The sequence below is a fragment of the Solea senegalensis genome, linkage group LG19, assembly GCF_019176455.1.
Source record: "Solea senegalensis isolate Sse05_10M linkage group LG19, IFAPA_SoseM_1, whole genome shotgun sequence".
In the NCBI taxonomy this organism is placed as follows: domain Eukaryota; kingdom Metazoa; phylum Chordata; class Actinopteri; order Pleuronectiformes; family Soleidae; genus Solea; species Solea senegalensis.
In genome coordinates this window covers 8,101,143-8,123,677 of record NC_058038.1, presented here as the reverse complement: position 1 = coordinate 8,123,677, position 22,535 = coordinate 8,101,143, and the positions used below count along the sequence as shown (strand labels likewise).

Here is a 22,535-nt window from a genome sequence, read left to right as displayed (position 1 = left end):
TTTGATCTTTGACATATAGTACTATACTTTCCCACACCCTCAACAACACCATACGCCCAACTCATGTCAAATTGTCCACATGTTGCCGTCTGTAGATCTGAATTCAAGCCTTTCATCAAAACGAGGTGGAATAATTATGCCCTCAAACAGTAAACAGTGACCACAGGGGCCATACAAGTTGTTAGCGCTAAAGCCATTAAATGCTTATCCCTGCCATTACTGTGGTGTGAAACTACCACAAAAGGGGGAAAGAGTCACAAAAAGTCAGCAAATAGACCTAATGTAATCTAATCTAATCTAAAAATGGAAAAACAATGTATGTAAGCGTGTATTTGAGGTGAATAAGGTGGTGCATATGTGAGGTGGTTGTGGGTTGTGTAAGGGAAACAGTGATTCATGGTTTAGACAAGCTCTGAAACAGACACACAGATGTGTGTACAGGTATATGCATGCTCATGCACAAACAAAGGCATAAACGTGTAGTGTTGTGGGCAAAGGCTGAGCGTATACTGTACACACATACCAATGTACACGTGAAGCCAAAGACACACAACACTGCTTATGTTAACTGCTCTCGCCAAAACTCACTGTGTCCGCAGTGAGATCATCTGCTTAGAATGAGGTCAGTTATATATGTTCAACTTTCCCTCGGCTATTTACTGTAGTTTGCTCAAGTGATGAATGCTCTGTTTTCATGACCCCCTGCTTGTATTAACTTGTGCTGGGTGTCATGTCACTGTTACATTACCACAACATGTGAATGTGAGTGTTGCAGGAGGTTTAGCTTGTTGACCTTGGATCGCAGGATCATCCTCCCACCTTTCCACCGCAGTCATCACTGACACCTCACAAATCCTGGCTGTTGTTGCTCTTTTTTACTATTTTTTTAACACTCCAGTCGACCATCAGCAGCCTGCGAGTTATGAAACAAACCTGAACAGGAACTCATGCAGGAAAAACACACACACACATTAAATCTATAATCTGTCACACTACGCAGTATAAACAAAGTGGTTCGCTATCTCTACTGAATATGTGTCTTGTCTAAGCTCAGGGAGATAGGTTTGTTTTAGAGAAGAGTGTTTTCTCAAAGTCTAACTCAACTGTTATGATTCCGAGTCAGATTTATTCCTTTTTCCAAAAAGGTAAATGTGTTTACTTTTCTTGGTTTTACAGCTGACAAAGAGGCCGTGGCAAAACAAGACGACTAGCTGAGACCATCTCGTCCTCAAAAGGGAGAAGCTGCGGGTAGCAAAGGTCGCCCTACCCTGAAACGTTCAGCTTGACACTAAAGTAAACACACCACACATTATGGCGCCATGTCTTATCAGGAAACCGTCTATTGTTTTGTGCTTTCGTAACACCTCTTCAGCCTTGAAAAGCCCTAAATATGACCTCTAAGTAAGTAAATGGTGGCTTGTGAATAACGTCGTCTGCTCTACTAGTTCCAGGTCTGTATCTGTGACTGAACCACAGAGAGATATTAGATTTCCAACAAACTCAAAGAAACATGTTTAAATAATGTGTGCTATTATAGGAAATATTCAGAATAATAACAGGCTTAAATACTCTTATAAAAAGCTGGAAAAAGAAGTACTTGTTTGGACAAATTGATATATCGAGAGTGTGTGGTGCACTCCATAACCCATGCCTTGATTTGCTAAAATGATGCTGTCCTCATCAGATAACAAAATGACACTGTCCACATCAGATAGTACATGTGCTGGACTGATAAATAAGGCATGTGTTTACTGTTGTGTATGTGAGGAGACAGACAAACATCACACGTCTACACAAAGTTTCCACATTTGGCAGTGATTTATTCCACTGGTGGTTCCCCACCAGTTCTTCGAGGATCAGTTTTGGATATGATCTCCAACGTGGCTTGACACGTCCTCCTCTCTGAAGAGCAGAACATTCATGTCCTATTTATTTCACCGGGAACGTTCCAACTGATACTATTCACAAATGCATATCAGGACACACAGTTGCCAACTTGCCATCCTATGGCTGCAGGCGGTGCATTCATTGACTGTCATTACTACGGGAGACTTGAAAATATGCATAGCATTGCCGCGGGGGAGCAGGCCTGAACAAGAGCCTAATAATCCTTTCTAATTCTATTACATTTGGACTACAGCTGGATAAGGGGCCAGCAGAGTTCCAGAGACTCATCTGTGAAGCCTTGGAGACACACGGTGAAAAGCACTTCAATTCATACGCAAGTAACTTTCTTTTCCTCTTCAAAGTCAAATCATTTTAGCACCTTAAGCAGCTTTTATTTGGTAGAAAAAAAGGACAGATCAAGTTTTGCTAAGACTGAAAATAGTCCTTGCTACAAAGACTTTAAGGTAATCCCTTAAAGCAGGGTCAGAGTTTCCTAATGGAATTTGGCAAATGCCTTGATGATGTTATCAATGCCATGTATGACACATGTGTCCGTTCCTCTGAGATATGCAGGTGAGCTACGTGCCTTACTCTGCACACTTATCTGTCTGGTGATTTGGATCAGTGCTCTGCAGCATCCGCCGGGCTATTTTTGCACCTGTCCAATTTCACAAAAACCATCGTCTTATCAAGGAAATCCCCAACATAAAATATGTGGAAGAGGATGAGTGTGGCTTCAGCTTTCTCTTTACAGTTGAGCATCAGGACAGTAATGCCTTTCACCTGTTGAGATAAGAGTTCAAATGGCCCCCATTATAAATGACCACAGTACCAGGCTACTATGTGCACAGTCGCAGCAGTGTAAATAGTGAGGCCCTTGTGCCTGGACCTCAGTAATCTGAGCATACAGCATCTGCCTCTGCTTGGCGACCCCAATTCATTTCCATTAAGGCCACAGGGTTAGTGAGGAGGACGACAGCCGCCGTGTGAGGGAGATATCATGTTTGACAGGGTGTGTGATGTCTTGCTTAGCTCAGTCGCACGTGGGACAGTAAAAAGAAGTGAGGCAGACAAAAACCTGTCACACAAGCACGGGCATATACGTTGCTCAGGAATGAAATGTGTCTCCTTAGTTACAATATTATTATGAAACAAAACCGATCCAAAAACCACAACTGTATTTCTTCCCATCCTGATGCCCCACGCCCATCACCCTCACTCTCCCCAATCTACCGCCCCATTTGTTCTGCCAACTGCTCCACTACTCCCTCCCTTCATTAGTGGACAACTTTTCCTGCTTGTCAGTCTCCCTTACCTCAGTATTATGGGAACACCCATTACTGAACTCTCTCTCTCCCTCTCTCTCTCTTGCCCTCACTGTCTGATTTGTTTTATTATCTTCCCCAGGTTCAAGAGAGAAAATAAGAAATGAAAGCAGGCCTCCAATGCCCCAACCTGTATCTGTCTAAGCATCTCCATGGCAGCATGACCCCCTGAAACAGCCAATCATGCTCCACTGCACTTGAAAAGGACTAAGAGCAGGAACAGGACTAGGGTGTGCAGCAGCGGAGAGGGAGCAGTGGTAATGAAAGAAAGAGGGGGGGGGGGCGCAGTGGAATGGAAGCTTCCAAACACTACTTGCTTAAGCCACTTATCATTTCAGTGCTTACATTTTGTTTCAGCACAGATTTTACAACATAATGACATACTTGTATAACTCTGCTTTTAATAGCCAGAGACAACCAAGATGAGATATTGATATAAATATTGTGACACTCAGACTTAGTATGCGTGCCTGGTTGATCTGAGCGAGACTGGTGCTTTTTTTTCTTACTTTCTTAGTTTATTTGCCTAATACTAGAAATAATGGAGGACAGAAGAAGTTAAAACAGTCAACATTCATTTTATTGGTTTGGTTTTTTGATTACAGTGGTTATTTCTGCCTCTCTGGCATTCACAGACAAAACAGACAAATAACAAAAACTGGGAACACAAGAAATATAGCTTTTTGATAATACCTGTGGCTCAGTCTAGTAGTTACAACAGATACAATAGTAAGTCTCCGTACCTGATCAACACAAATGTAAATACAATCACTTACACAAACAGAAAAAAAAAAAAAAAGATCTGTCCAAAACTAGAACTAATACTTTTGCAATTCTGTGTGGTTTATAAAATGACATACCTATTTACATTCAATTTGAATAATTATCATTTCAGGTAAAACAAAACAAATATAGTGTATGAGTCTGTCAATAACAACGATAAACACTGATTATTCAATCTTGTGATAAAATATTTAATATTGATTATAATTAGAACGTTCCATTATGTATGTTCAAGTGCTATTAATAAAGATGCACAGGAGGGCCCTCACACAGCCACGTCGGCCCCCCTGTCAGAGTGGCATAAATCAAGGTGCAGCTCAGAGATTGAAGTCCAGGGGCAAAAGTCAAAGGTTAAAATTCAGTCAAACCTCCACCTCTGAGACACAGTCAAAGTGGTTAGTACAGAAAAACAGGGAGTGGAAGGGAGGAGGAGTTACCTGATTCCTCCCTCACACTGCCATGGTTACTCAAAAAAAAAGGAAGATAACATTGTATTACAGCACAAGTAGTGTTTTGTTTTGTTTTTCTTCTTACATACAAGTTATTGTTTAAGACGTAGTGATGCAGGGCAGGCTGATTAGAGCAGTGACACATCACATCACTGAAGGTAAAATCGGTTAGAAGTTTAAGCCAGTGCTGTCTTTATATCTGAGGTCTTAAGGTCTCAGTTCACAGCTGCTGGGTCAGGTTGTCAAAGCGGAGCAGAGTACCGGAGAATGTTTCTCCTCTCTGCCACTCAAGACCAACGAGTGACCAGTTCCGCTATGAAAGCTCATCACATGCACTGACAGAAATGCCGCCATCACAGAAGAAAACAAGTTCAAACTGGCAACTATCAACATTAGCAGCTTCTAAAAAAAATCCTCTTGAAAAATAAAAGTTTTTTTTTTTTTTTTCCTCTTTTTCATATATAAAAATATCTGTAATATTACTATGCAGTTCTTTTCACTGGACGGGTTTGACTCACAGTCATATGTGCTTTTTGTTTTTCACATGTTGATTACTGTGCTGTGTGTGTGTGTGTGTGTGGGTGTGTGTCACTATGCTCAAAAGAGCCAGCACGTGTAGATTGTACTCCATCTCTTTTAATTGTACACCTCTATTATAATGGTTCCCTTTCTAAAGAATTCCTCCACTGCTCACTTGTGCTATCTGACATTCTTCTTGTCTTTCTGCAGTCCATCTCCCCTCGTCATCTCATTCCTGGAATGACTGCGTGTGTCTGCTAACAGACAGTCTGCTGGCTGGACAGTGGACTCTCCAGGGACATGCTGGTGGGAGACAGGTCTGGACGGGCGCAGGGCTTAAACATGGAGGAGATGTAGAAGGCCTTCAGGCACAGACACAGACACATGTCAGGGGATACATACACAAACCACACACACTGTCAGTCACTGACTGTTAGTAAACACTGCTAGAGATCAGAGTGGGGGAAATGAGGCCGAGAGCCTATTGTTTAAGTTAACTCAAGTCAACTCAAGACAGATAACTGCTGTGATTTTTGACTTACCACCCAGTACGCAGTGAGTCCTCCTTGGATGAAGCCTGTGAGGACGTCAGTGGGGTGGTGACGGTAGTCAGAGATGCGGCTCAGGCCCGTGTAGATGGCGATCATCACTAAGAGGAATTGTATTAGTGGGCGCAATAGGCGTGCCCCTCGCCATGACAACCGTGCCTGTAGGTAGAACTGCAAGAAAAAAAGGGTACATACATATTGCTGTTAAACTGCTGCAGATTACAGGGAAGTAAATATCAGCGTGTGGGTTCTTGTGCGTTACAAAATGACTGAACCTAGAAGAGCTTTGAGAGAAATATCCTTTCAGTCCGCTACCCAGAGGCCAAAAAAAAGGCTTGGCATGAGTCCATTCAAACTATTTAAGCTTCATTTCCTCCTTTTTTTCATCCTCGTCTGAGCATCAGCTCCTGCTACCATGCAAAATGGATGTTTGCATCTGTACAAAAAAAAAATGGGGTCACAGGCCGAACGTGATGCAGAGCACTCTTTATGAGGTGGTGCTGAGGTTTGGACCCGTCAACCACTGGGGAACATTTGGCCTACTTTCCTGCACTGAGACCGACCCTTTCTGGGTTCTTCTCTTCCTCTGCATTCCCAGCTGAGAGCAGGTCAAACTCCAGCAGCTGGCCGTGGTCTGTGTGGCGTGTAGCTACAGGTTTGACACATTCTCTCCTGGCTGTCTATGGTCCACTGAAACACCAGCTAGGCTATTTTGTGTGCGTGTGTGTTCTTGTATTTGGTACCTCTAAACACTGACATTGTCAGGCCCAGTAGTCCTCATGGAGAACAAAACCTGATCCTAATGAGGCAGAAACTTATTTCTAAGGACCTGGTTAAGTTTAGGGCTAAGATTTTAATTACAGTTAGGTTAGGGTTAGGCATTAACTGGTAATGGTTAATGTTAGGGAAAACACTTTGTTTAGACTGTCCAAAATAAGTGGAAGTCAGTGTGAGGTGAGCCCTGTGTGTGTGAGAGAGTGTATGTAGAAACAGGAGTGTGGTGTGAGGACAGAGAACACCAGATTAACAAACACTGAGGCCCTTGTTTTTCTCAAACCACTTCTACTTTTTTTCTTCCTTTATTTATTAACCCCCCACTCATCCCTGTCTGTCTCCTTTGGATCAGAGGAGCTGCTATTCATTTAGACTTCTATGGCGCACAAGTGCAAACGGGAGAGGTGGTGATTTTCATCCTTTCCCTTTCAATTTTAGTTGTACACAGTATAAATATTTAAGTCCCCCGCACACTATAATTTAAGATTTAATGACGGGGAATAGCTGAGGAACACACAAGTTTTATGGATAATTATGTGCTTTTGTCTCCCTCTAACTGTCGCTTCTCTCCCACAATGCCCCAGTGAGCACTGGGCAGCATGAGCGAAAAATAAAGAGATGGGGAAAGCTGGAAAGGGGTCTTTGAGTCTTTGGCTGAAAGAAGCCTGTCGATCCCTCAACAGGCGTATTCAGCCCTTCACCCCCTCCTCTACATGAGACCCACAACAAGGCCTCCTCTGTCTGTTTAGCCTGTTCATCTATTCATGCCACACACACACACACACACACACAAAACCCCTCATACCCCCTTATCCGTGTCTCATCATTCTCTTTGAGAACAGCTGCCGTCAAAGATCTCCTCCCTTACAATCCGGAAGTATGAATATAATTGAAAAGCACATGCCTGTGCACTTGTGTGTGTTTAATTAGCGTAGTGATGGTTGAACCTGTCACCTCTCACGGACTCTTGTCTCAGAATGAAACAGAAATGAAAGTGAGCGCCGTCATATTACCCCCAACAATGTAAACTAAACACCAAATACTGTAATTATACAACAGAAGCTCAGGTGAACGTGAAGGTCACATTCCAGGGTGTGTTTGCGTGTGCGTGCGTTATTACTCATGTTGTGGGGACCTAAATCTGTTTAAGTAGTCACATTATGGGGACATGTCTTCCTTAGGGGACAAAAAGTAAATCCCCATAATGTAAATGATTACATTTTAAGGTGAAGATATTAGAGTTAGACCAGTGGTAGTTATGGTTAAGGTTAATAACAGTAAATTTCCAGGAAATGTGTGTGTGTGTGTGTGTGTGTGTGTGTGTGTTGGAAGTGACTTACTGCCAGATAAAGCATGGTGTACATTGCAAAGGAGGCATGGCCAGAAAAAAAAGACTTCCTGAAAGAGAAGATCAATACAAGTTGCCGAAGGTTAAATATTTACTACATGAATCAGACTACTGTGTCACACACCTTCAATGAACAGCACACTCAATCAGCTTTAAACACAGAAATACTCAAATGCACACACACATCACACACCTTGCTTCCTCCACCATCTTCTGATTAGTTTGTTTGCAGTTGGGCTCGGCCACATAGCTGCCCGGAGAGCAGTTGATGGAGGCATAGGTGATGTTACAGACAGACAGGAAGTTGGGTCGCAAGCGTCCCACGCTTAGTTTGGCCATATTGGTGAGAGACTGACCCACACAGCAACCAAACAGGAAGCTTCCCAGTTCCTTGTACAGGCACGACACGTAGCGGTTTCTAACAAAAGCCCGTGAGTGCACACCTCGGAAACGTACCCGATAGCATTCCCCTAGTGCAATCTGAGAGAAAAGACAAATGAGGAGAGAAAGTCATAGTGAAGGAGTGGAAGTATGTTTCTTTTATTTCTAAAATGAATCCTAAAAATGAAAAGTGTTAATACTCAACAGGTATCAGCATCTTACCGTTAGGCCAGTAATGACTATACCACCAGCGATGAGTAGGCTGTCAGGGATGGCTTCTCTCTCAATGTAGGGGTAGGTGATGCTGGAGTCTCCGCAGAAGAAGCCTCGTTTGTACGCAGTCACTGCCTTCAACTCACATGCAAAGAATGGAATGGAGGCTGATGGTAAAGGAAGGGACAAAGACAAAAAAAAACAAAAAACAGATGGCTCAATGAATGTCTATGAGGATTACAGAGACAGCATGATACATACAGTCATTACCACTGAGAAACATGAAGATGGCCCTCTCCTGTCTCTCAGGGGACTGATATGTGACCCAACACGATTAACAGATTCCCTGGGATCAAGCATTCCACACATAGCTGCCTCAACCGCGAAGAGCAGGGAGAAGGAGCGACGAACATAGAAAGACAAAGACGACACACACAGATGATAATTACAGCGGACAATTAGGATGAGAAAGAAGGAACACGATATTAGAGAGCATGTTGCACAGAAAATGTAATTGTGTCACAATAAACCCAGTGTGGGGAGAGCAGGATATTGTTTAACAATTGAGCTTTGTTCAGTGAAAAGAGCTGACTCTTAGTTAACAGCAACATTGGGAAAGAAGTGTAATATACTGTTCACAAAAGCTGGTGGGATAACTGTATACACAAACGCTCCCTCACTAAGGTCTGATAGTATTGCTTGACAGAGCCAAAAGGATGCAGCGTACAAATGAGGTTGCATTGTTTCTGGTCATGAAGAAAAATTAGAAGCATCAACAAAAAAATGAGAAAATTGTCCAAACATTATGCTCTGTAGCTTTAAGTCTGTCTAATTTTACATGAACTAATGTTCTACATAATGATTTGACTACACTTCCTGGTTGGTCACTACTTACTGTATCAGGTGAAAGGAGTCAAGGTCTAACTTGCTTATGCAAACACGCCTCACAGCTTGATGGTGAAGGTTCACTGGGTGAAATGTGTTCAGCATTTTAATCATAACAAAATGGGAAATAAGATAATCCCCACAAACCGCGGCTGAGCTGCACAGCCTTTATTCTGTACTTATTATGTACTAACAACCACTAGCTGTGTAAAGGACTGTCCAGGCTGCTTCATTTCTCTGTCCCTTATCCCATGTCCCCTTGTCACCCCATGGAATGCAGTGAGAACATGGGACTAATCATTAACCTCTGTGCCTCTCCCTGTCATCCCAGGCTTGCTTGTTGGCTGGAACGCTCCCAGGCCAAAACACTGTTCCTGCCAGGGAATCTCTCAGACTACGTGACTGAGTAGTGCACAGGATACACACTCAAAATCAGGCCAGAAGGAACAATGAACAATTACACATTCACATGAAAGAAAAGTTACTGTGCATGCAAAACACCCCTGATCAAGGTAACCATGTCCACGTTGGTTTTATTTCAGTCTAAGCTCTTGCTGATTGTACTTTTACAACCATTAATTCCATGACAAAATCACCCAATACCACTAGTGGAGCTTCACTGCTGATCTGTAATCAGCAACAGATTTGAGGTTCTTTGTACAGTACAGTATACTACATTAGACTGTAGTGAAAGGTTTGTGGAAGTGAACTTTGTCGTCACTGTCCTGTCGCTGCCTCGAGAGAAAGACAAAACACAAGATAAAAGCCATGTCCACCACCAGATAGCACAGGCTGTGACGCTAATGAAGATAGAGAGAGGGAGACAGAATGAGAGAGAGAAATGGGAAACACCTCTCATCTGACCCACATCTATGTTTACAGGCAACTCCTCACACACACCGACATACATTTAGCTCAGTCACACACTGATACGTCAACATACACATTTATTAAAATGGACCTATACAACATTTCATTATCATTAGAGTAAGGTCTCATCTGGATTCCTGCCTATTATAACAACTATTTTGTGTGAATAATGTACTTTGTAGCAGATGTAGTCGTAGCACATGTCTATATGAATAGAACGATTACAGTAAACAATTTCCTTAACTTAACGAATACTAATGCATTAATTTTAATTTCGAAAAAAAAACAAAAAAAAATCTGTATCTCTTAATCTCTCACAATCTCTTTGTCTGTGTGTGTCATACCTCGGTGGGGAAATGCAGAGATATGGTCTGGTTCATCTCAGGTTTAAAGGGAGTGGGTGTAGATTTTTATCCACTTGGTTCAAATGAAATACACGCTATTTTATGTGTTTGCACCGGGATAAAACATCTCACACAGTCCACAGTTACACTGAAGCATGCTGGTTATACTGTATGTGTGACATGGGGCAGGAAAGTGTTCATTCTGTCTTAAAAGGAATTGTGTAAATTAGTCTCTTTTTTCTGTACCATTCTTTAACATGCTTTAACATTTTTAATGTCATGGTCCTCTCTCAGTAATCAATACTTTGCTGGTAGAGACATTATTGACATTCTCCATTAAGGCCTAAACGCACAGGCATGCACTTACAGACTTCTTGAAGGATCGTTTTCCATACATAATGGAAACCATGAAGTGCAGAGCCGGTTAGCAGCGTGTTTTATTACTGCAGGCCTGCCAATACTTATGGTTTGTCTTGTTTTCCCATTTTTGCATGTAGTTCATGGACACATTTGGCTCTAAAATATCACTCCACTGTGGTTAAGCTGCTGACTTAACCACACTGGAGTGATAAAATGCATCCCCTAAATTTACCTTGACTAATGCACGAGTTGTAATCCACGCCGTAAAATAAAAACAATAGAAAGCGATGGCACTTGAAACCACATGTGGTGTCCGCATGCAGATAGTTGTTTAGTACTTGAGTAATCCTACAATTCTCTGGGCCTCTCAATGACAACTACGCTGCAACACTTTTCACAACAAGATACAAAAACACTTCAGAGACCCTCACATCATCTGTCACACAGCTGTGAGCAAAACCTCTGCACCTGGACAGGACATGCTCAATACAGAGCCCGGCTAGGAACGGCCTGCCAGGGAACCTAAAAAGAGGCGGTGGAGTGGGTTGGCTCCCACAGCAAGGCCTAAATGTGCTGCTCGCTAGTCCTGACACTCAAAGCAGGAATGCTTTCAAATAGTCAAAAGCGACAGAGAGAAAGGGGGAAAGAAGAGAGGGAGGGGGGGTGGGGGGAGGGAGGGAGGAAGGAGAAGAGGAGGAATGAGTGCAGAGGGGATATGTGCCTCACTCTAAGAAACTTTTCTGGTTCTAATTTACACATCTATGACCACAGCCCAGAATGAGCTCACTGCGAGAGGAGAATAACAACTACAAGCAAGAAATAAATTAAACAAAAACCTATGGAGAAAGTGATGAGAGGCAGTGCAAGGAAAAGAGGACAGATGGTACTTACTCTGTGACGTGCTGAAAGGTCATATTGCTGAACATCTGTTGATCAATATATGGACTAAAAACTAGGGTGAAATTCATGGCCAAGGGGCTTTTATAATTGACAAATAGTGGTGAGGGGTAGTAATACTGGGGTGAGAGAAAACTGCAAAGATGAAGCCAAGAAAGATGCTTCAAGGGTTTCTCTGCAGAGAACAGCAGACGGAGGCGATTAGTGGTGGTTCTGGAATGCGAGGGTCAGAGATCTGGGCTCTGCTGGGACCCGCTTTGTAAACACAACCCTGCCTCAACCAGCACAATACCCCCAAATGCACATACAAACTCTCAACACGCTCACATACACATAAAAAACCACACTTTGATACAAACAAACCAAACCCACAGCCACATAGACTAACAGACAACCAAACAAACCACAAAAAAACACTAGCACCCAGGAAAAAAGACAGAAACACAAACCAACCAAATAAACCCTGCTAAAGCCTGAAAACCTCAGGGTCTCACGATCCTAAAGACAGGCATTGAGGTAAACAAGCCATTCACTATCAGACATAAATGAACTCTCATGGATGCTACTGTTGTAGGACAAAACAGCCCGTGCATCCTAATAAGACTGGCACGATGACACACAGCCTAAAGCGACATCTAGTACTGGCAATGTGTGCCATCACATCCAATAATATTTGACTGTACAGGCCTAGTTCTACATTTGCCCTTGAAGAGAACTGGAGGACAGACAATAAGTGACCTGTCAACACTGGTCCATCTGGCTAGCAGCTTATAATACTGGGCTGATCCGAGCTATAGCCCAGTATGCTACAGCACCAGTCAGGTTTGGTCCACCCTGACTGGGCCTCTCCACAGCTCACATGTGGCAGTGTTTCCCAACATTCAACTTTCAAGTCAACCTTGCTAAAAAACAATGACAAAGCTCGAAGCGTGTTGTAATTTGAATCTTTGTAAGCACAATTATCCCTGCTAATAAATTTCAAAAGAAGCAATGTCACGTCACGCCCAACATAAAACCAAAAAAACTGTCTGGATCCACTTCGACAACTATTTGTGTAATAATGACTTTAACTGCGCAAAGCTGTCTCTATGAGGTAGCCATGATCCCTGCTTTTATATAATCACTCCGTTCAGCTTGACTCAGGTACTTTAAAGGCAAAGTGGATTCTTTCTCATGCCAGCTCATATTAAAACAAGTCTTTGTTTAACAAGGGAGTCCGGGAAGAGACTATGCACCGTCTTACACACACACACACACACACACACAGTCAGAGTAAGTTACACTGAAACAGGAGATGAAGCAATTCGCACCAAGGCTGTGATTATGATTGGCAACCATATACTGCAAGCAAATTAAAGTACTGTGCTCTGAGTGTATGTGAGTGTCCTAGAACATGGTTCTTCCTTTTCGTCATTGGTGGCCCGTACCAGGTACAGGGGCGGGGGGATAAAGATGCACCCCTGACACAGACACATACACACACTCATTTCCTTTTGCCAGATTGTTCTGGGAAAACTAATGTTTTGTCTGCCCTGATGACAACACAAAGAGAATAATCAGGGAAGAACAGAGAGGGACTGAGGAGTCACAACCACTCTGAATCTTTGTTAACCATCTGCTATCATCGGCATCTGCTGCAGCTGGATGCCATACAACCTCTTAAAGTGGAAACCCACTGTTTCACCATGGCACATTACCCTCGCACTGCCACGCCACCTACAAACATGTAGTTGTAAACAATAGCAGGCATTTCAGATGTTTATAGGCATACTGTGCAATGTTATGTATCCCTCCTCACAAACAGCCTCACAGCTTCCAGAAGGCCCAAAAAAGTGACAAAGCTGAAAGTACATTTGTAAATAAATATGAGTAAAATCTGTGTATGAAGCAAAGTCAAATACAATGTTTTTATGCAAGCAAGCTCGTCCCAGCTGCCTTAAGTTGCTTCACCTTCCACCATCACACCATAAGTGGTCTCGCTTGCCCCTTCCACTGTTACTGTTGCCACTGGCCAGTGGAGACATGTCTCCCACAGCTGCTTCTGTTCTCTCCACACTTCACTGACCTGTTTCCTGGAGCCCAGCTCTGGAGTTCAGGGTATGAGTGGTGAGGACTGAAGTGGGCTGTCTGTGTGCCTGTCTGATTCAGCAAGGAACATAAAGGGCCCACCACTGTGGTATGTACCTTGAATACTTTAAAGGAGCTCTCTGGTGGTGTTTGTGGTGAGAAGGTAAGGGTGTGCCCAGTGAGCTGAGGGCTGACAGTCTGCAACATGAGAACAACACAAAGTTGGTGCTTAAGACCGGAGGGGAGGTGTTTGGCGCTGGGCGTCCTGAGTGTGGTAGCACTGTATGTATGGAAACAGTGTAAGGCTGCAGGACTGTTTTACAGGTGTCTTTTGGTTTGCAGTAGAATATGTTTGCAGGAGAACAGTTGGAGCAACTTCAGAGAAGAAATTCTGGGGGGGATAGAGAGGGAAAACTCGAGCAGGTGAAATGTGACACAATGATAAAATGTTCCCAATGATGTGTAACCATGCAATGGCGCCAAGGCGGGCTGTCTCAGTCTCTAACAATAAGCGAACAGACAGAGGAAGACGAGTCATTAATTCTGACAGATGCAAAGGCAGAGCTACGGGCTGTACTCAGATGCAGGTAGATGTTTAGATGGTAAACCTCTCCAGACCCATTCTTGCTAATGAGCACTGATAATGAGAGCGCTCCTCACATTGTAATTCAGTCATTACTGCTAATACCTATGGACCATCGCGGGCACTTATGGAACCATCTTCGTGGAGAAGATTGCAGCTGTCTCATTAAAAGTTAATCTAAAGCAATTTGGTGCCTGAACCTTTCCAATCCTTCTCTGAGTTTGACTTCCTCCTGAGGACATAAACAGACAGCTGTAGATAAGATCCCTCAGGCGCCCCTGGGTCTGACCTCTGACCCCTACTGTAGACCCTCAGCCGCTTCTTCTCTTTCCACACCTCACTCTGCTCTCTGTCCCCCAGGGCTGTTCACTCATTCACGCTCTCACTTGCCCTTCAGCCTTCAGGCAACTGAGACTCTAAGGCCTGAGTTTTATCTGTTGTGCTAATAAGTGAAGAAGAGAAATGTATTGACAGCAAAATACAGAGAACGTGACATTATAGTCTGTCTGAGGAAGGGTGCAGCTAATGGATTCCAGCACCTTTGCAGTGCTTTTCAAATGGGCAGGAGATGCATTACTACTCTAACAAAAGAGGGAAAGTGAAATCACTTCTGCCACAAGCTAACAGTTTGACTGATCTATTTTAATGGCTCCCCCTCTGTCAGCTGCTGAGTGATGCTAATGTGTTTCATAACTTTCACAGTGTGTTTGATCATGGCCTAAAATGTGCAGGAAAACAGCACCGGCAAATTTGTCAACAAACAGCACACACATGGCAGCTCATAGTAGGGCATCTGTGTTTGCAGTCATGATGACACATACACACGCACATGCACACACACTCACACTTTTTCTAATTAACACACACACACACACACGACCAGAAGAATATGTAATATTCCTGGCCCTGAATGCAGAAACGTGCTGTAACGAGTTGGTTTCTTGCTGTCTCACTCACTTGGCAGCTTTCTCTGCCAAAAAAACCAAACCAGGAATCCGCTAACGTAAACCCGCCACCTGCCCACAACACACACAAACATAAAACACACGCTCATGCACACCTCTCTAAATTGCTGGAGCACCTTCAGTCCTAAAATAGAAGATTGTCTGACGAAAAGAGGGGAAAAAGATGAAGAGACAAAAGCAGAGATAAGCTGGAGAGACGGAGCCCTCTTAGAATTCAGATCATTCAGGTAGATACCGATCATCTCGCCCTGACATGCTGCTTCACGTCTAGAACAACAAAAAAAACACACTTGCACAGTGGTGATCAACTGATTCCACGTTTGGATTCACAAAGTATCCATAAATATCAATTCTGTTTTTACCACTGAATCAGTTTTCTGTGGTGCATGTGTGGAATTTATCAACACTGTGAAAATTGTTGTCTTTATTGTCTTTTAGTTTACCTGACCAACAAATAATAAAAAAAATCACAATTAACCTCTGGAAAAAGGTCAAGCCTAGTGGCAATTATCGTGTTTCTCTAAGCTGTATACGCTAATAGTCGTTGCCACTTCCAGTCATTTCCCAATTACTCTGAAGAGAAGCAATAAACTGACTTTATTGGGGTGATGACGGAGTAAGGACCGCCTGTGTGTGAGGGGAAACAGCAGTACAGGCTGGGCGGCCTGTCCCTGCATGCTTAGTAGACGTGACACCTTCTGACCTCTGGTTGGCTGGACGCTGGGTCTTACATGCAGCCACAGGGCACAGATGCCGACACCAAGAATTTATGCTTGCAGTTCAACACACAAGCAAACACTCAGTCGTCTGACTGACTGAACCAGAACAAGGCAAACCCACAAACAACAACAACAACAGCATCAATAATGAAGTATAACGACGCTAGGATACGAGCTAGGTGTTGAGTGACAGTATGATAAAATAAGATGAGTCAGAGCCTCAGATTTAAGTATACAAACTACTGTGTCACCACTTTAAAACTGAGGAAAACACAGAGACACCAGCGGAGGCTGTGGAAACCTCAGAAGACGGTGGAATCCATCTTCTGCTGATAGCATAATGAGGACAGATGCTTTAGGGTGAAATTCCTCAGTTACAGTTGTGAATGAGCCCTTTTACCGAATGAGTGATGTCGGCAGGTCAACCGTCTGACAGATGGTGATGATGGCATTTCTGAAGGAAAAGCCAGTTAGTCGGAGATAAGAGGATTTAGCTAAATGAAGGGTCCAATTCATTTCCAATAAGTGATGCATTCAGAGGCAAAGGCCCACAGATGAGTCAGTGTCAGGCCTCAGCTGATAACCGCACGGTATCCTGTCAGACTACCAAAAATGTGTCCATCCATCCATCTTCTACCGCTTTATCCTCCACATGAGGGTCGCGGTGGGTGCTGGTGCCAATCTCAGCTGACATGGGGTGAAAGGTCGCCAGTCTATCCCAGGGACACAGAGACAAACAACCATCCACTCTCGCACACACAATTAAGTGTCCAATTTGCAATTTGTAATTTATCAATAATGAAGTATATAAAGTACAATGTGTCTCATTACAGTTCTGTGGGGCAGACTCACCCCGTTTTGTTTTTTATGTAATATTTATGCCACTTATTATACTATAAATAATAAGCAACTTAATAATAACAATAAAAAAAGAATAGAAATTAATACATTTTCAAATGAATGATAATTATAATAAAAACAATAGGCGGGATAAATAAATAGACAGGTTGTATGCATTATTTATAAAGTATTAGTAAGTGAATAGATGAATGAATGGATGAATAATGTTTGTTTAAAATGCAGTAAAAAAAAGCCATCATGAAGGTACAATCTAGAGCCAAGAACACAAGATGAATGGCTGAAAATAGTGGGTGACAGACAGTAAATATTATGGAGCAACTGAGCCATAAGATAAGAATTCAAGGAGAACAGCTGTCAAGAGAAATATGGACCATGTTTGTTTGTCACACAGACACAGGATGAGGGCTGAAATATTGATGCATTGCAGGAACCAATCCAGAGGGGTTGTTTGTTTTATTGTAATAATAATCATCATTATTATTTTGATATGTGTGATTCTACCACGGGTGGAAAACAATAGAACTATAGCGTTTGATATAGATAAATAAATAAGGGGACAACAACCATGTTGAAAATAATAAAAGTAAACACTGCAAACACAGAACGATCTATCAGAAGCATCACACCAGCTGCCAATCTTATCAACATGTGGACATGCTAACACATAAGTACTCCATAATCGTGACTGGATTATTCAAAGATCACTAAAAATGTGGTGATATATCATGGCATGATATTTGAAGGGCTGTTTTTCAATATGAAAATATTCTTAACTGTGTTTTTTCTGTATTTCAGCCTCCGACCACTAGTTGGCAGCAGGATTTTGGCCATTCGACTCCCTCCCCTCCTTCTACTCTTCTCAGAAAGACAGGTAATGTAAAATTACAATAAATAGACTATGGGTTGGGGGAAAATTCGCAATATATCGCCTTACCTATTGTACCCAAATCCCGTATCAGGATATGTATTATATCCCCAGATTCTAGCCAATTACAGCTTTATTTCCAGCCCCCTCTGTACATAATGCAGCCATTTTAGACTTCAGCCTTCATCAACTAAACACTTGTTAACTTGTTTGTTTTCATAGTTGCGTTGCTGCTGCTGCTGCTGCTGTGTGAAAAATGACACCTGGAAAACTGCTCAAAGCCGCCTCCTGATACCAAACCCTCCACAGTAGGTAACTGTACGAACCACATCACATTCACACACACTGATACGGAGAGGTTAAGTAGCGAGAAAGAAGTGAGACGGACTGTTTCCTCAAATGTGCTGACCGATGCTGGGTCAGTGTGTGACCACTTCCACACGCACACACACACACACACACAGAGCAAATCCAAGCATGCGGAGTGAGCAGCTAATAGCATACCTGCAGGGGTGAAGAAAAGAAGTGCTGCGTGTTGTTGTTGTTTTGTGAGTCAGACAATATTTCCTACGTTTTAACCGCCAACGAACCCGAGACCTGTCGATCTGCCTAGACGGGTTCCACCTCTCTCGGATGCTTATTAGCATATCATAGTCATGTGCGACGATATTATCAATATTCAGAGCGTTATTAAGTGTGTCACGTCACTGCAGCAGGTGTCAAAGGAAGCCACTGGGCGTTTACAGGATTCCCCCCCAGACTGAATAGAAGTGGGAATAATATTTCCTCAGTCCAAGTAAAATCCTCAGGTACTGGCACTTCACAGGAGCTGGCCCCCGCCTTCAGGGGGCACAAAGCAGAATTTCACTTGATCTTCCTTAACACCACCAATAATTAATAAGTGTTTGATCATTCACACTCAACTGCATGAGGACAGTGGCCTGCAGAAATTCATTTAGTTTTTGTAGCATTTTAGTACGATTACCATTAGTATATAATGTAATATTGTCAAGCGTTGTCGGGGGCCCCTTTGTGACCACAGGGGCCCGATAAGCAGTAGGTTAATTTGCATATGTTCCTTTTACTTACTATGGCAGATAAAATGTACAGTATGTCATGTGAAAAAAAAACAACTTAAAATGGACATAAAACAATTATATTTGTACATTTTAATTTACAGAATGCATTTATAACTGTGCAAACGATTAATTGATTAGGTAAGATAAAAAAAAATCAAAATCAATAATACTTCACGCAACGTATTACTTCAACTATTACTATAGAATCCCTTTTATTTATGTTACTCTGACCACTCCTCAACTCTTATGTCACTGAATTGCTCTGCACATGTTAACCGTGACTTTTTTTCCCCAACTATAAATCAAAAGTGAAAACAGTGACATGCACAAACATTCCAGGGGCTCAAACGAAGAAAAGGGGCAGCCTCTCATAACTATTAGTAAAAAGAAAAAAAATACAGTGGCAAATCTTGTTCTTACACATGAATTTACTTTAATAACCACGCTTTCATGCAGATGGTTATCAGGTTGCCTACTCAACACGTTTTTCTACACAATTACTGTGTAACAAAATAGCAGCTGTCTTATTAATATATCTGTATATAATGTATAATTTGTTGTTTTAGAAATGCTATGCTTTCATGGCCCTGTGGTATAATTATTTCTTTATTGGAACACAACCAGCAAATACAGGAAATATCTATGCAGTTAAAAAAATAATAATCTGCCTTTACAGATTAAAGTATTTAGTGTGACGATAGGTCACACTCTGGCTTTCTTTAAACTCGAGACAAACACTAATTAATGTTACTGTGTTTGCCCTTTTTTTTTTCAAAAAATATCTGCTGTGAAAAACATCTATTAATATATGAGATTAATTTTCAGTCACATCATTCCAACCCAATCCAAATGCCACTGATCACAGAATTTGACGGACATACAAAAAATGACTTTAATATAAATACATCTATTGTATTATATATAAAAGCGAATCAAAAAAAAACCTCTTAATAGTTGGTGATTAATTTTGTAAATGACTGATAATCGATTAATGACAAAGTCCTTTGTCATTTTGACGTTTTGTTTATCTTTCTTCTGTAAATAAAGGGAATATAAAATATAAAACAATATAAAACATATGATACATTTAGTAATGATTCATAATCGGTTCTTTCATTGATTTATTTAGTGCAGCCCTTGTTTCCAGCTGAGCGCTGACATTCAGTAATCCTGCACTGAACGAGCCTGGAGGACACAAGGTAGCACGGAGCTTGTTTTGATCAGAATTCCCACGTTCTTCTCCCGGGAACTCTGGGGGTTACCATGGGAACAGATGAACTCCCGGGACAACTCTGCTCCTGCCAACTGCCTCCCCCCTCCTCCCTCTCTCTTCCCCCTGCCCCTCACGTGCACCGAGCAGAGAGTTTTCTGCCCACTTTGAAAGGTTCCACTCTGACTTCTGGAAAACTGCTTTGCAGCTTCGTTAACTTTGACAAAAGCCCATCTACTGTGATTTATTCTCTGCAGAGAACCCACAATCATTTAACCTCCTCTTTAAAAAGTCAACATTAGCTCCGAAGCTGAGTTGACAGAAAGGAGAAGAAAAGAAAAAAATATATAAAATGGTCCCAACAAATGTTTACTGTGATATTTAGTGGATTCACTTTTTTTTTTTTTTTTAAATGTAGTTAATTAACTGCACACATCTTGTAATAATATTGAGGATCAGTGCGTTATTACGCATTTTCTTACCGATACAGAGACAAATTAGGTCCAAACCGACAAGCATCTTCTTCTTGGTCCAGAAGGAGTTCTCCTCCTCCGGTTGGCGGAGGTAATGTTTCCCAGAACCGTTTTCCATCCCGGGTTCCGCGGACCCTCCGCTGTCTGATAACCGCAGCTGCAGCTCTGCGTCCCGGGGCAGCGTGTTGTTGTGGGTGCCGGTGGAGTTGTTGAACTTCTGCATGACTTTCGCGCAGTAAGTTACGAACTACTTGTTGAAAACGTCCTAGCAGTTGGTTTAAAGTTCTGTTGCTGCCAAACCGGTGGTTGTTTAACAGCTGGAGAATGATGGAAACTCGTCAGTCCGTCCGTCCTCGGTGCGACAGATCCATGTCAGCGGGGCTTTGACAGCAGCAGACCCGCGTCAACCAGCAAACCGAGCCGCTAGTCGTTCAGGTGCCGTTTCACGTGTGACATGGAGAAGCAAACATAAAGTGCTGGGGAGGAAAACGGAAAATAAAAACAAAACAAACGTGGGAGCGAACTGGAAACACGAGGCAACACCAACTCGAGCTCAGTTAAACCTAAGTATAAAGTTTAAAGTGAGTGCTCCTCTGCAAATGTCCTCAACACGGCAGCGTTACAAAGCGTCAAGAGCACATGAATAAGAGCAGGAAGAGGTGCAAACCTTCAAAATAAAGGTCTTTCTCAACTCAAAAACAAACGTGCTTATTATTATTTTTTAATTAAATATACATTGAAAAACATATATAATCAATAACATAATTGTGTAAATGAAAAAATACATACAGTATTTTATAAACATGTGATCCTTGCATTTTACAATTTTTTTCAATTCTTTTTTTTCATTTTCAAATAACTTTTATCTTTTTTATGTTTGAACGCCTTTAGGTGGTTGTGACTGTCTTACTCGTTTTGTAATTTAATGATTTTGCATTCGCACGATGACAAAGGTGAGTTGTTTATTTGTTTATTTCCGGTGTTACTCTGTGAAGCTTTACGCAGCAGCTGCTCTGTTGACTTTGACTTTGCCAAAGTGGAACGATCTGACTGCAGCTGAAAACATGTTCGATCCACCTGACGCCTGCTCAGAGACTGAGACATTTCCTGTCGCGTCAAACTGTCCCACTCATGTGACGTGAGGAGGACACGCCTCCCACATTCAGCCTCAGAGGCTTTTCCACACTGATAAAGTCAGGTTTGATTGCAGAAAGGACACAAAAGAAGCACAAAAATAATCTCGACAGTGGACAAAAAAGTAGCCTGTTTATTTATTTATTTATTTATTCATTCTTTTGTTTGTTTGTTTGTCATTTTGTTTGTGTTTTTTCAAAAATAATTGCTGTTGTTCTATCCGCACTGCCTCGCAAATAGATTTTTCCACATTATTGACTCAGGCTGTTTGAACGTGTGCCAGTTCACGAAACAATAGACAGACCAAACAAAAAGAAAAATGAACAAAACACACACACCAAAAAAGAAAAGGAAAAAAAAAGCCAAGAATGTTATTAAATGCACGTTTTCTAATAAATTATTGAGCTGAGTTTGGGTCGTTTCACCTTGTCACGGATGCACTGCCACCTGCTGGAGAGACAGGGGTTTACGTCCTAAACAGTTGGACTAATATTCATTTCTATGAAAGGGCTGGGTCTATTTATTTATTTATTTATTTATTTATTTATTTATTTATTTATTTATTTATTATTTTGTGCAAAATACTCTAATACTTATGGGCAACATTCCATAAAAAAACTGTGAGGAGAGAACATAATTGGAACACAGATTATCCACACACAGGACAGCTGGGACATTATTAATGAATGTTGACAAAGATTGTCTGTTATTCACGGGTGGCAAAGACATACTACGGTAGGACATTAAAATTAAGTTTTGGCTCTGAAAGTAAATTAAACATTTCAGTCAGAATTGGAAAGGCCTGAATCTGAACTTGAAATGAAAAATGAAAACTATTAAGACAGATAGAGGGGAAACTGAAAACCTCAAACGGAAAAACATATTGTTATAGATGCTCCTTTACCACAACCACAGCACAGCATTTTACAAGTGGACTGTGACTGGGGATGAATGTGTCATTAATGTAATAACATAATCAATGAATTATTATTGTAT

At 41.9% G+C, this 22,535-nt stretch overlaps 1 protein-coding gene across 1 annotated transcript; it reads right to left on the bottom strand.

The window, feature by feature from the left end:
- Window positions 1-3,774: 3,774 nt before the first annotated feature.
- On the bottom strand, window positions 3,775-21,035 carry LOC122785157 (phospholipid phosphatase 3-like). The gene is made up of 6 exons (XM_044050821.1): window positions 20,415-21,035; window positions 8,237-8,394; window positions 7,827-8,113; window positions 7,626-7,683; window positions 5,506-5,682; window positions 3,775-5,325 (listed from the first exon to the last, which is right to left on the bottom strand). The coding sequence occupies exons 1-6, from the start codon at window positions 20,626-20,628 to the stop codon at window positions 5,221-5,223; spliced, it is 999 nt and encodes a 332-aa protein (XP_043906756.1). The 5' UTR covers window positions 20,629-21,035; the 3' UTR covers window positions 3,775-5,220.
- Window positions 21,036-22,535: the final 1,500 nt, after the last annotated feature.

What these genes read in the sequence shown, in the direction of transcription:
- LOC122785157 (XM_044050821.1), bottom strand. Translation starts at nt 20,628, where the DNA reads ATGCAGAAGTTCAACAACTCCACCGGCACCCACAACAACACGCTGCCC. An exon ending in AAGATGGTGGAGGAAGCAAG is followed by an intron (nt 7,684 to 7,826) that starts GTGTGTGATGTG and finishes CTTCTCTTTCAG; the next exon opens with GAAGTCTTTTTTTTCTGGCC. An exon ending in ACACCATGCTTTATCTGGCA is followed by an intron (nt 5,683 to 7,625) that starts GTAAGTCACTTC and finishes TTTTTCTTGCAG; the next exon opens with TTCTACCTACAGGCACGGTT.